Raw genomic sequence first — 13,463 nt, forward strand, 5'->3', positions numbered from 1 at the left:
GTTGTCTATTTTTCCCTTAGAGTCCTTAACATGTTCATTATAGACATTTTAATTTCCTGTTCAATAACTTCTACATCTCATTCTTATCTGAGTCTGGTTCTGTGGTTTGCATTACCTCTTAAGACTGTTTCTTTGTCTTGTAATATTTTGTTGAAAGATAATGTGCTGTCTCAGGTACTAACCACTTAGTTAATGGCTATTAGGGTGAGAATTTTTGGTATCCTGGCTAGGATTTTGGCTATGTTTAATTCTGTAGTGTCTATGGTTGCCAGAGTTATTTGTATGGAAATATGTTAATATAAATGTTTTAGACCTTACATGAAATTTCTAAAAATCTTATATGTTCTGGTATAATAAGTAATAATTCTAGTTATTACTTTAAAATTTATATCTCAGAAATAACTAAATTTCCTTGTCAATTGCATTATTATGAACTTTCATCAAATCTTTAACCGTGGTCATTTTTAAGTCTTTTGTCATTTACAGACAGTTCTGGGTGTACTCTGATGCTTTCACAAAAATGTTCCTATAAAAGGGTTTCATCTTCAAGGAATTCATGGAAAAGACTCTGACAAGTACAGGTTTTTGGTAACTGACTATACTGCTGAACTGAATGAATAAGCATTTTCAGAACTCTAATGGAAAACTGATGAATTCATAAAAGTGCTAACAAAAGATCGAGATAAAAAAAATTAATTACATGGGACTGAGTGAACTGCTGAGGATGATTACAATTTTTGTGACTTTCTGTTTGAATAAAAAAAAATCCCACAAGGACTCAGAGGCAAAAAATATACAAATCAATTTTCACTGCAAAGTAAAGGAGCTGTTACAGTGGAGGATCACTGGACTGAATGTCAATATTATGACATAGTATGAATGTGTTTCGTGTTTGGTAATTGCAAACATTGTTTGCATCCATTTACAATACTTGGTGTCAGTTTATTTATCTCTTGTAAAAATAAAATACAGTGTGTGTGGGGAAAAAAATTTTTTGTCAAAATATATTATATGTACTGTACAAGTTTACATGTCATAATAAGTATACAGCTTGATATATATTCACTAACAACAGATAATTTAATCAGCACCCAAATTAATTTATTTCGCTTTCATGCCATCCTACAAAACCTGGGAAAGCACATCCACCTTCCTTTATTCATTCTATGTTCAGCTAGGATGGAATAGAGGAGAATATGTGGAAACAATGCAGTATATGGTTAAGTATAAAGTTTAGGCCACCAAGGCTCTCCTCCATACCTGTTACCAATTGTTGACTTCATGGAATCTTGTAGTAAAGTACCTGAAAATCCGAGAGACTCTTAGCAACTCCCTTCTAGGAAGCAGAATATGGTTATGGTCTCTGCCCTGTGGGAATTCTCTCTTTCTTGAAGGTCATCACAGGGGAACTGAGATAACTTGTAGAGTGATGGAAACATGAGTAGGAACTAAAAAGTGACTGGTCAGATGAATAGGATGGAGAGATGGGGATACAACCCCACCACCAAAGCCCATCAACAGGTAGGCTTGTTCCTCAGCTACCCCATCCCTCTGTCTTCTAGTAAAGATAAAGCTGTTGTTTGTCCCATGCAGCTCATGCAACAAAAGACAGTGATTTAAACGTAGAGGGGTATGTGTTGCAGTACTTACAGACCCTGTGAAGCAAAGGAAGACGTGATTTCTGCCAGTCTGAGTCTCTTTCTCGTAAAGCTCATATAAAAGAGAGTCTGTAAGGACAGAGCTGGGTTCCCTATTGATGGAGTTTTCTTCTATTCTCACAGATTTCCAAAGTTGAGAATGCTGGCTAGAAATGACTCCTTAGTGACTGAATTTATACTTGCTGGATTAACAGACCATCCAGAGCTCCAGCAGCCCCTCTTTTACCTGTTTCTAATGATCTACATTGTCACCATGGTGGGCAACCTGGGCTCGATCATTCTTATTGGTCTAAATTCTCACCTCCATACCCCCATGTACTATTTAGTCTTCAACTTATCCTTCATTGATCTCTGTTACTCCTCTGTTTTCACCCCCCAGATGCTGATGAACTTTGTATTCAAGAAGAATATCATCTCCTATGTTGGGCGCATGACTCAGCTGTTTTTCTTTCTCTTTTTTGTCATCTCTGAATGCTATATGTTGACCTCAATGGCCTATGATAGCTATTTGGCCATCTGTACTCCATTGCTGTATAAGGTCACCATGTTCCATAAGGTCTGTTTGGTGCTATCTTTGGCTGTGTATGTGATGGGGTTTACTGGAGCCTCTGCCCACACAGGGTGCATGCTTAGATGAACCTTCTGCAATGTTAATATCAACCATTACTTGTGTGACATCCTCCCACTCCTCCAAGTCTCTTGCACCAGCACTTATGTCAGTGAGGTGGTAGTTCTCATTGTTGTGGGTATTAATATCACAGTACCCAGTTTTACCATCCTAGTTTCTTACATCTTCATCCTTACTAGCATTCTTCATATCAAATCTGCTCAGGGAAGATCGAAAGCCTTCAGCACGTGTAGCTCCCACATCATTGCTCTCTCTTTTTTTGGTTCAGCAGCATTCATGTACCTTAAATATTCTTCTCCTGGATCTATGGACCTGAAAAAAAATTATTCTGTTTTCTATACTAATGTGGTGCCCATGGTCAATCCTTTGATTTACATTTTGAGAAACAAGGATATCAAAGTTACACTGAGGAAATCCCTGTTTAAGAATCCAGAGGAGAACCATGTTCTAATTTGAATCAGCGATATTGCAAAGAAATTCAACTTTTTATTTATTTTTACTGGTGTCTTTCAAGAAGACTATTTATAACCATGTTGCTTCTACAGATTTTTTTATATGTGGTATGGACTTGTCTTATCACTTCCCTCATTGCTGATCTTGTCTCATATTTGGCCTCTGTATCTCCTGCACCTCATATCAGTTTACTGAATAACAACATGTTTATAAAAGGAATAAATATGCTGACCTTTTTAAAAATAATTTTTTCATACTTCCATCTTCTGAGCTATTCCTAATCTGGACAAATATGGTGAATCATAAATCACAGAATGTTAAAATTATATCTTACTCATCTAAACACAGAAGTGCCAAATACTGTAGAAATATTCTCATTCTTGTCGATACTCTTGCTGGTATAGGGAACAGGATTCAGTAAAATGTCTTAATACAAACTAGTATATAGCTTGAAGTATCATCAGATTCTCTGATCTTTTCCTTTTGTTCTATATTTCTTATCAACTTTCTTTTTATATTTTGCCCTTTCTTGTTCCCTTTGAGAATGACAAAATCTATACAATTTACCACCTGTTTCTGAGAGCCTCTATCAGCCCAGTTCATTTAATATTGAAGAGAATACATGTAGCTCCACCTTTTATTGCCAAAGATGGTGTTAATAAAGTACCATTAAAGGAATAATACATATGTACCTTAGGATCCTAGCAAGGGGGCTGACTGGTTTATTATAAAACTTGCATTCGTTATTATCTAAAATGACAGCAAATATTTTTAAAAAGAGCATATAGCTCTTACTGCATAGTTTGTTATTTATCACTTTAAAGGAAAATACTGCACATTGTTAGGAGAAATATGTTAGACATTGTTTTACTTATCTAATGAGATTTATGATGAAAAAGGTGTATATTAATGATAATAAACTATTTTTCAACATTTTTTGCGCTTATTTAAACCTGTACCTCAGTCCATCCAGGCTGCTGTAACAAAATACCACAGACTCAATGACATAAACAACAGAAATTTATTTCTCACAGTTTTAGAGGTTGGAAGTCCAAGATCAGGGTATCAGCATAAATGGGTGAGGGCACTTTTCTGGGTCGCTCCCTTCTCATTATATGCTCACAAGGTGGAAGGAGCTAGTGATTTCTGTGAGATGTCTTTCATAAGGTACTAATCCCAATTATGAGGGTTCCATCTTCATGACTTAAGTACCTCCTAAAGGCTCCATCTCCCAATATCATCACCTTTGGGGATTTTAGGATTTCAACACTTGACCATAACACCTTGTCTACCCAATAAGATAATAAACAGATTTAAAGTAGATGCTGTTTTCTCTAATTTCCCTATTTCTCCAGCGCTTTTCTGTTTGTATATTTAGAATGTCAGATGTATTTGGAGGGCAAGAAGAATAGTGGTTACCTCTGGGGAGGGGATGGGTATTGACTGAGAAGGGGAACAAGGGAACCTTTCTAGGAAGTGTGTATCTTGAATTATATTTTATATGGGCATATATATATAGGTAAAATTCATTGAGCCATACACTTAAGATTTATATTTCCTTTTTAACGAAGTATAGTTGATTTATACTATCATATTAGTTTCATTTGCACAACATAGTGATTCAATATGTTTATAGATATACTCCATTTAAAGTTATTACAAAATAATGGCTATATTTCACTGCACTGTACAATATATCCTTGCTGATTATTTATTTTATACATAGTAGTTTTTAAGCCTTAGTCCCATACACATAATCTGCCCCTCCCTCCTTCCCTCTGCCCTTTGGTAACTAGTGGTTTGTTTTCTATATCTGTGAGCATGTTTTTGTTTTGCATATACATTCATTTGCATTATTTTTTTAGATTCCATATGTAAGTGATATAATACAGTATTTGTCTTTCTCTGTCTGACTTATTTCACTAGGTCCATTCATGTTGCTGCAAATGGCAGAATTTCAATATTTTTATGGCTGAGTAATATTCCATCTTTATCTATCATATCTTTATCCATTCGTCTATTGATGGGCCTTTGGGTTGCTTCCATATCTTGGCAATTGTAAATAGTGCTTCTATGAACATTGGGGCATATGTATCTTTTTAAATTAGTGTTTTTGTTTTTTTCCCAGATATACCTCCAACAGTGGAAATGCTGGATCATATGGTAGATCTATTTTTTAATTTTTTTGAGGAACCTCCATACTGTTTTCCATGGTGGCTGCACCAATTTACACTCCCACAGTGTACAAGTGTTCTCTTTTCTCCACATCTTCTCCAACATTTGTTATTTTTAGAGTTTTGATAATAGCCATTCTGACAGGCGTGAGGCGATATTTTGTTGTTTTGATTTGCGCTTTCCTGACAGCGATGTTGAGCATCTTTTCATGTGTCTGTTGGCCATCTATATGCCTCCTTTTGAAAAATGTCTGTTCAGGACTTCTACCCATTTTTAACTTGTGTTGTTTGTGTTTTTTTGATATTGAGTTTTATGATCTGTTTACATATGTTGGATATTAACCCGTTATCGTATTATTTATAAATATTTTCTCCCATTCAGTATGTTGTCTTTTCATTTTGTTGATGGTTTCCTTTGCTATGCAAAAGCTTTTAAGTTTAATTAGGTCCCGTTTGTTTATGTTTGCTTTTATTTCATTTACCTTAGGTGACAGATGTAAAAAAATATTCCTACAGTTTATGTCAAAGAGTGTTCTGCTTATGTTTTCTTCTAGGATTTTTATGGTTTCATGTGTTACATTTAGGTCTTTAATCCATTTTCAGTTTATTTTTGTATATGGTCAGGAAATGTTCATCCCATTGTTTTACAAGTAGCTGTCCAGTTTTCCCAGCATCACTTGTTGAAAAGAATGTCATTTCTTCACTGTATATTCTTCACTTCTTTGTTGTAGATTGACAATAAATGTGTGGGGTTTTTTCTGGGATCTCTATTCTGTTTCATTGATCTGTGTGTCTGTTTTTGTGCAGGCACCACTCTGTTTTGATTACTCTAGCTTTGTAGTATAGTCTGAAGGCTGGTAGGGTAATACATCCAGCTTTGTTCTTTTCTCAAGATTGCTTTGGCAGTTTGGGGCCTTTTTTGGTTGTATGTGAATTTTAGGATTAATTTTTCTAGTTCTGTGAAAAATATCATAGGTATTTTGTTAGGGATTGCATTAAATCTTTAGATTGCTTTGGGTGGTATGGCCATTTTAACAACATTAATTGTTTGAATTCAAGAGCACAGAATATCATTTCATTTCTTTGTATCATATTCAGTTTCCTTTATCAGTGTTTTATATTTTCCAGATGATACATCTTTCACCTCTTTGGTTTAGTTTCTTCCTATGTATTTTATTCTTTTTCAAACTATTTTAAATGGGCTTTATTTTTTACTTTCTTTTTCTGATAGTTTATTGTGTATGGAAACTCAACAGATTTCTGTATGTTAATCTTGTATCCCGCAACATTGCTGAATTCATTTATTCTAATAGCTTTGGGGTGGAAACTTTAGCATTTTCTATATAATGTATCATGTCATCTGCAAATAGTGGCAATTTTACTTCTTCCCTTCGAATTAGGATACCTCATTTCTTCTTCTTGTGTGATTGCTGTGGCTAGGACTTCCAATTCTGTGTTAAATAGAAGTTGCAAGACTGGTATCCTTGTATGCTTCCTGAATTGAGAGGAAAGGCTTTCAGCTTTTCACCATTATGATGTTACATGTGGATTCATCATAAATGGCCTTTATTATGTTGAGATATGTTCCCTCAATACCCACTTTGCTAAGTGTTTTTTATCATGACTGGATGTTGAATTTTGTCAAATGTTTTTTCTGTCTATTGAGATGATTGTGTGATTTTTATTCTTCCTTTTTTTTTTTTTTCCTGCGGTATGCAGGCCTCTCACCACTGTGGCCTCTCCCGTCGTGAAGCACAGGCTCTGGACGCGCAGGCCCAGTGGCCATGGCCCACAGGCCCAGCCACTCCGCGGCATGTGGGATCCTCCCAGACCAGGTCACGAACCCATATCCCCTGCATCGGCAGGCAGACCCCCAACCACTGCGCCACCAGGGAAGCCCATATTCTTCCTTTTCTTAATGTGGTTTATCACATTGATTTGTGAATGCTGAACCATCCTTGTGACTGTAGAATAAATCCAACTTGATCATGGTGTATGATCCTTTTTATATATTGTTGGATTTGGTTTGCTAATATTTTGTTGAGGATTTTTGCATCTATATTTGTCAGAGATATTGGCCTCTACCTTCCCTTTTTTGTAGTGTCTTTGCTTGATTTTGGTATCAGGGTAATGGTGGCCCTGTAGAATGAGTTTGATAATGTTCTGTCCTCTTCATTTTTTGGAACAGTTTGAGAAAGATAAGTATTATTTCTTCTTCATATTTTTGGTAGAATTCCCCTGTAAAGCTGTTCAGTCTTGGGCTTTTTTTTTCTCCCCCGCCCCCTGGGAGACATTTAATTGCAAATTTAATTTCACTACTAGTGGTCAGTTCAAATTGCCTGTTTCTTCTTGATTCTATCTTGGAAGGTTGTATGTTTCTAGAAATTTGTCCATTACTTTTAGGTTGTCCAATTTGTTGGCATATAACTGTTTGCAACATTCTCTTATGATATTTTGTATCTCTGTGGTATCAGTTGTTCTTTCTCTTCTTTCTTTTCTTATTTTGTTTATTTAGGTTTTCTATATTTTCTTCCTGGTGAGCTTGGCTGGTGGTTTATCTTTTTCTAAAAAAAATCTTTCAAAAAAATAGCTCTTTGTTTCCTTGGTCTTTTCTGTTGTTTTTTCTATTTCTATTTTATTTATTTCCTCTCTGAACTTTATTATTTCTCTCCTCCTGGACTTTGGGCTTTCTTACTTCTTATTCTAATTCTTTTAGGTGGTAGATTAGGTTGTTTACTTGAGATTTTTCTTCTTTCTTGAGGAAGACTTGTATCACTATAAACTTCCCTCTTAGAACTGCTTTTGCTGCATCCCATAGATTTTGGTTTGTGTTATTTCCATTTTCATTTGTTTCAAATTATTTTCTGATTTACTCTTTGATTTCTTCATTGACCAATTGCTTTTTTAGTAGCGTGTTGTTTAGTCTCCATGTGTTTGTGGTTTTCCCATTTTTCTTTATGTAATTGATTTTTAGTTTTATACCATGTGGTTGGAAAAATGCTTGATATAAGTTCTGTCCTTTAAAATTTGTTGAGACTTTTGTGCCCTACCATGTGATCTATCCTATAATACACAGAACACAACAAAGAATTATCCACTTCAAAATACCATTAGTGCTAATTTGAGAAATCCTGCTATAATGAATATGGATTAATAGCAATGGGAACACTTCTCAGGCTCCTATTATATGTCAGGCATGTTCCTAATAAACTTTGGGTGATTTAACTAATTTAATCCACAAAACAGCCCTATGAGATAGCTCTTTTGCTAGCCTCATTTTATATACATAGGGATAAGTATATAAAAATATGCAAGGATCAGACAGGTTATATGATTGTCTATGGTCTTACAATTAAGAAGTTTAACAGCCAGATTTAAACTAAGTCTGACTTAAGGGGCCCATTCTTTTAACCATTTTGCTACAACACGTCTTTACAGAGGTGAAATCCATAAGCATGGACAGTGCTAAAGCTATGATACACTATTTCACTAATGCAATCCCAGAGGCTCTAGGAAAGTGCTAGTAAAGGCAAGTGATCATGCCCCATATGTTCCTTTTTTAGAACTGTGCATAGACACCAGGAGATGATGAAGAAAGTACAAAAGGGGCACCCATTTTTCTGCATTGGGGGTTAAGAATTCTCATTGTGAAATTATAAACTGAGTAGAACATTGTGTCTCCAAGGATCTATGATACAGGATGGAAACACAAACTCAGTTAATTTCTACCCTCAGTGAGCTCACTTAACTTGAAATCACGAGGGAGAGAATAATTTTCTGTGCTTCCAATCAATTTTCCCAGAACTATAGGGCATGGAAGAGAATCTCATTTGAATCAACTGATTGTTTTGGAGCTCATATAAGGTTGCTTTCCTCCTTGCAAGTGAAGAGGACCTTCTGGGTAAATTCTCAAATAGAAATTATGGCTTGTTCCCCAGCATACCTCTTTTAGCAAGTCAAAGACTGAGGACCGTGCTGGTGGATACTGCCTCCTTCATTGTCAGAAACTTTGACCCTCTCAGGACTGTAAGGCAGAAGGGGCCTTAAGGTTCAATGGCAGTGAGGCATTCAGAAAAAAGGTGAGGGTTGAATCAACCCCCTCTGCTTTTCAGACCCCAAACTACATAAATCAATGGTTGTGGGGAACACTACCTGTTTAATTGCTCTTTTCAGCCCTGATCCTTAACGGACATGGGGGAGAAGGGAGAAAATGACATGCAGAGACACTGGGAGTCTACCAGCATGATTTCTGAACAGAGACAAACAACGGTAGTAAGGGTAGAAAGGAGAAAATGAGGAATCATCAATCATTGCTTTTTGGATGTCTTAATGTATGTCTTTATAAAAGTGAAATTATAAACAAGCAGATCCAGCTCTCCCTTGGAAAACAAAGAGGAAAAGTCCATTGTTAATGTCAGTTTCTACCCCTGTTCCTGCAGATCACAATTGTGCAATTAATGGCTATGGAAAATGCCTACTCTGTGACTGAGTTTATCCTTATGTGATTCACAGACCAACCTGAACTCCAACTACTCTTGTTTTTCCTGTTTCTGGTGAACTACATGGTCACTGTGGTAGGCAGTTTCTGCTTGATGAATCTAATTTGTCTAAATTCACACCTTCTCACCCCCATGTATTTTTTCGGCTTTAATCTGTCCTTTATTGATCTCTGTTACTCATGTGTCTACCCCAAAATGCTAAAGAGATTTATTTCAGAGAAGAACATCATCTCCTTTACAGGATGCATGTCTTAGCTATTTTTTTTCTGATTTTTTGTCAACTCTGAGTGCTATGTGTAGACAGCCATGGCCTGTGATCACTATGTGTCCATCTGTAAGCCACTGCTGTACACAGTCACCATGTCCCCTCAGGTCTGTTCTCTGCTTATGTCTGGTTCATATGTGATGGGGTTTGCTGGTGTTGTGGTCCACACAGGGTGTATGATCAGGCTGATATTCTGTGATTCCAACATCATCAACCATTACCTGTGTGACATCTTCCACCTCCTCCAGCTCTCCTGCAGCAGCACCTATGCTAATGAACTTGTGGTTTCTGTTGTTGTGGGTACAGTTGTCATGGTATCTAGCTTCATTATCTCTGTTTCTTATACCTTGATCCTTTTCAATATCCTTCACATATCATCAGATAAAGGTTGGTCCAAAGCCTTCAGCACCATGGCTCCACATAATAACAGCTGGTCTATTCTATAGACTTGGGCTGCTCATTCATGTCAAGCCATCATTTGCTGGGTCTGTGGGTCAGGGGAAATTTTTCTCAGTGTTTTATGCCAAGGTAGTACCCATGTTGAACCCTCTCATGTATAGCCTCAGGAACAAGGATGTCAAAATTGCTCTGAAGAAAACCATGAAGAGAATTACAAACTGAGCTGAACCATTTATACCTCCATTTTTGTCTTCCTTCTCTTCCTGCTCCACTTTATCTTCTTCCTACTATTCTTTTTTTTTTCTTAATTTGTCTTTCTAAATTCTTCTTGGCAGGATTTCTTCTCTAATTTCTTTTATTTTCTTTTCTTGCCACATGATGTAACCCCATGGGCCTATTCTTGGACTAGAGGGTCATTCTCAGCCCTTAGTAACCCTATACAAGTTGGAGACAATGGGCCAATAACCTTTCCCATCTAAGGATAACACTACTTCTTTTCTTGTGTCTTTCCCATCCAAGATAAGCCATGGAGGGGTATGCTGTCTAACCAATTTTTTTCTTTCTTGGTTTCATTACACAGCACCCTTTCCTGTTTCAATGATTTATTACTTACAATTTCATAAAACAGAGAAAGAATGACAAAAATTGTGGGTATGCTAAACTTGTAAATATTTCCAGAATTTTTCAGAGTTCTTTTATTAATCACTCTTATTCTAGATTTTCAGTATGCATATATATAGCAATTGAATACTTTGTTGAACTAAGGTTCTTTATTCTTGAGAATGCTTGAGAATGTAACAGCTACACTATTCTGCTCACCTTTCACAATACATACCAATAACAAACGCCTCTGTTTATGGTATTGGTCAACTGATATTTTGTCAGAAATGTAATTGAATTTGTTATCAACTTGTCTACATATCTCTGGATTGTGATTGTGATTAAAAATTAACCAATAGTATTTTTGGCTACAGAATAGATTGTCACATGTAATGTCAGGATTCTCTGTCTAACTGCAAAACAGGGGTTCCCCTTTGCAAAGGAAGATTTATTTCCTGCTTTCAAAAGACAAACAATAATATATGTCAAAACCTTGTCCTACTGGGATTTACTCTTTCAACATGGTAATTTGACTCCTCCCTTTTGTCTCTCAGAAGGAAAATCTGTACTCCATAACAGATTACTCCATAATCTGTACTTTAATTCCTATTAAAAGATAAGTCTCCTCATCCTGTTTTATAGATAAGGAAATAGTTATATGACTTAATCAAGATCCCACAGCTAATGATGCAGAGCCCAGTTTCTGAACCCAATGTTCATCTCACAAAGAAATGGAATGAAAGAAAGAATTGTGAAGGGACTGATAGAGCTCCTAGAGCATTGTTTCTGAATGAGCTTGAAAGTGGGAGTTTTCCTCAGCCATGATTGCTGTGGCAGAGGGATGTTCTACAAGGCTCTGGTACCTAACTAGAAAAGTGTACCTGCTTTTATGCCAATACTATACTGTCCTGATTACTGTAGCTTTGTAGTATAGTCTGAAGTCAGGGAGCCTGATTCCTCCAGCTCCGTTTTTCCTTCTCAAGATTCCTTTGGCTATTCAGGGCCTTTTGTGTTTCCATACAAATTGTGAAATTTTTTGTTCTATTCTGTGAAAAATGCCAGTGGTAGTTTGATAGGGATTGCATTGAATCTGTAGATTGCTTTGGGTCATATAGTCATTTTCACAGTGTTCATTCTTCAAATCCAAGAACATGGTATATCTCTCCACCTATTTGTATCATCTTTAATTTCTTTCATCAGTGTCTTATAATTTTCTGCATACAGGTCTTTTGTCTCCTTAGGTAGGTTTATTCCTAGATATTTTATTCCTTTTGTTGCAATGGTAAATGGGAGTGTTTCCTTAATTTCTCTTTCAGATTTTTCATCATGAGTGTATAGGAATGCAACAGATTTCTGTGCATTAACTTTGTATCCTGCAACTTTACCAAATTCATTAATTAGCTCTAGAAGTTTTCTGGTAGCATCTTTAGAATTCTCTATGTATAGTATCATTTCATCTGCAAACAGTGACAGCTTTACTTCTTCGTTTCCAATTTGTATTCCTTTTCTTTTTCTTCCCTGATTGCTGTGGCTAAAACTTCCAAAACAATGTTGAATAATAGTGGTGAGAGTGGGCAACCTTGTCTTGTTCCTGACGTTAGTGGAAATGGTTTCAGTTTTTCACCACTGAGAACGATGTTGGCTGTAGGTTTGTCATATATGGCCTTTATTATGTTGAGGAAAGTTCCCTCTATGTCTACTTTCTGGAGGGTTATCATAAATGGGTGTTGAATTTTGTCGAAAGCTTTCTCTGCATCTATTGAGATGATCATATGGTTTTTCTCCTTCAATTTGTTAATACGGTGTATCACGTTGATTGATTTGTGTATATTGAAGAATCCTTGCATTCCTGGGATAAACCCCACTTGATCATGGTGTAGGATCCTTTTAATGTGTTGTTGGATTCTGTTTGGTAGTATTTTGTTGAGAACTTTTGCGTCTATATTCAGCAGTGATATTGGTCTGTAATTTTTTCTTTTTTTTTTTCTTTTTGTAGTATCTTTGTCTGGTTTTGGTATCAGGGTGATGGTGGCCTCATAGAATGAGTTTGGAGTGTTCCTTCCTCCGCAATTTTTTTGGAAGAGTTTGAGAAGGATGGGTGTTAGCTCTTCTCTAAATGTTTGATAGAATTCACCTGTGAAGCCATCTGGCCCTGGACTTTTGTTTGTTAGAAGATTTTTAATCACAGTTTCAATTTCATTGCTTGTGATTGGTCTGTCGATATTTTCTATTTCTTCCTGGTTCAGTCTTGGATGGTTATACCTTTTGACGAATTTGTCCATTTCTTCCAGGTTGTCCATTTTATTGGCATACAGTTGCTTGTAGTAGTCTCTTAGGATACTTTCTATTTCTGCAGTGTCTCTTCTATCTTCTTTTTCATTTCTAATTTTATTGATTTGAGTCCTCTCCCTCTTTTTCCTGATAAGTCTGGCTAATGGTTTATCAATTTTGTTTATCTTCTTAAAGAACCAGCTTTTAGTTTTATTCATCTTTGCTATTGTTTTCTTTGTTTCTATTTCATTTATTTCTGCTCTGATCTGTATGATTTCTTTCCTTCTGCTAACTTTGGGTTTTGTTTGTTCTTCCTTCTCTAGTTCCTTTAGGTGTAAGGTTGGATTGTTTATTTGAGATTTTTCTTGTTTCTTGGTGTACGCTTGTATAGCTATAAACTTCACACTTAGAACTACTTTTGCTGCATCCCATAGGTTTTGGATCGTCGTTTTTTCATTGTCATTTGTCTCTAGGTATTTTTTGATTTCCTCTTTGATTTCTTAAGTGACGTCTTGG

The 13,463-nt window shown here is 36.1% G+C and overlaps 1 protein-coding gene across 1 annotated transcript; it reads left to right on the forward strand.

The window, feature by feature from the left end:
- Positions 1-1,797: 1,797 nt before the first annotated feature.
- LOC309965756 (olfactory receptor 8B3-like) lies at positions 1,798-10,582 on the forward strand (the record flags this gene model as incomplete). Its single annotated transcript, XM_082845461.1, is given in 3 exon segments — positions 1,798-2,292; positions 2,296-2,631; positions 10,206-10,582. Coding segments are annotated over 3 exon segments (924 nt in total). The 3' UTR covers positions 10,299-10,582.
- Between the last annotated feature and the right edge of the window lie 2,881 nt (positions 10,583-13,463).

This window comes from Leucopleurus acutus (genome assembly GCF_964270905.1).
Source record: "Leucopleurus acutus genome assembly, chromosome: 8".
Classification (NCBI taxonomy): domain Eukaryota; kingdom Metazoa; phylum Chordata; class Mammalia; order Artiodactyla; family Delphinidae; genus Leucopleurus; species Leucopleurus acutus.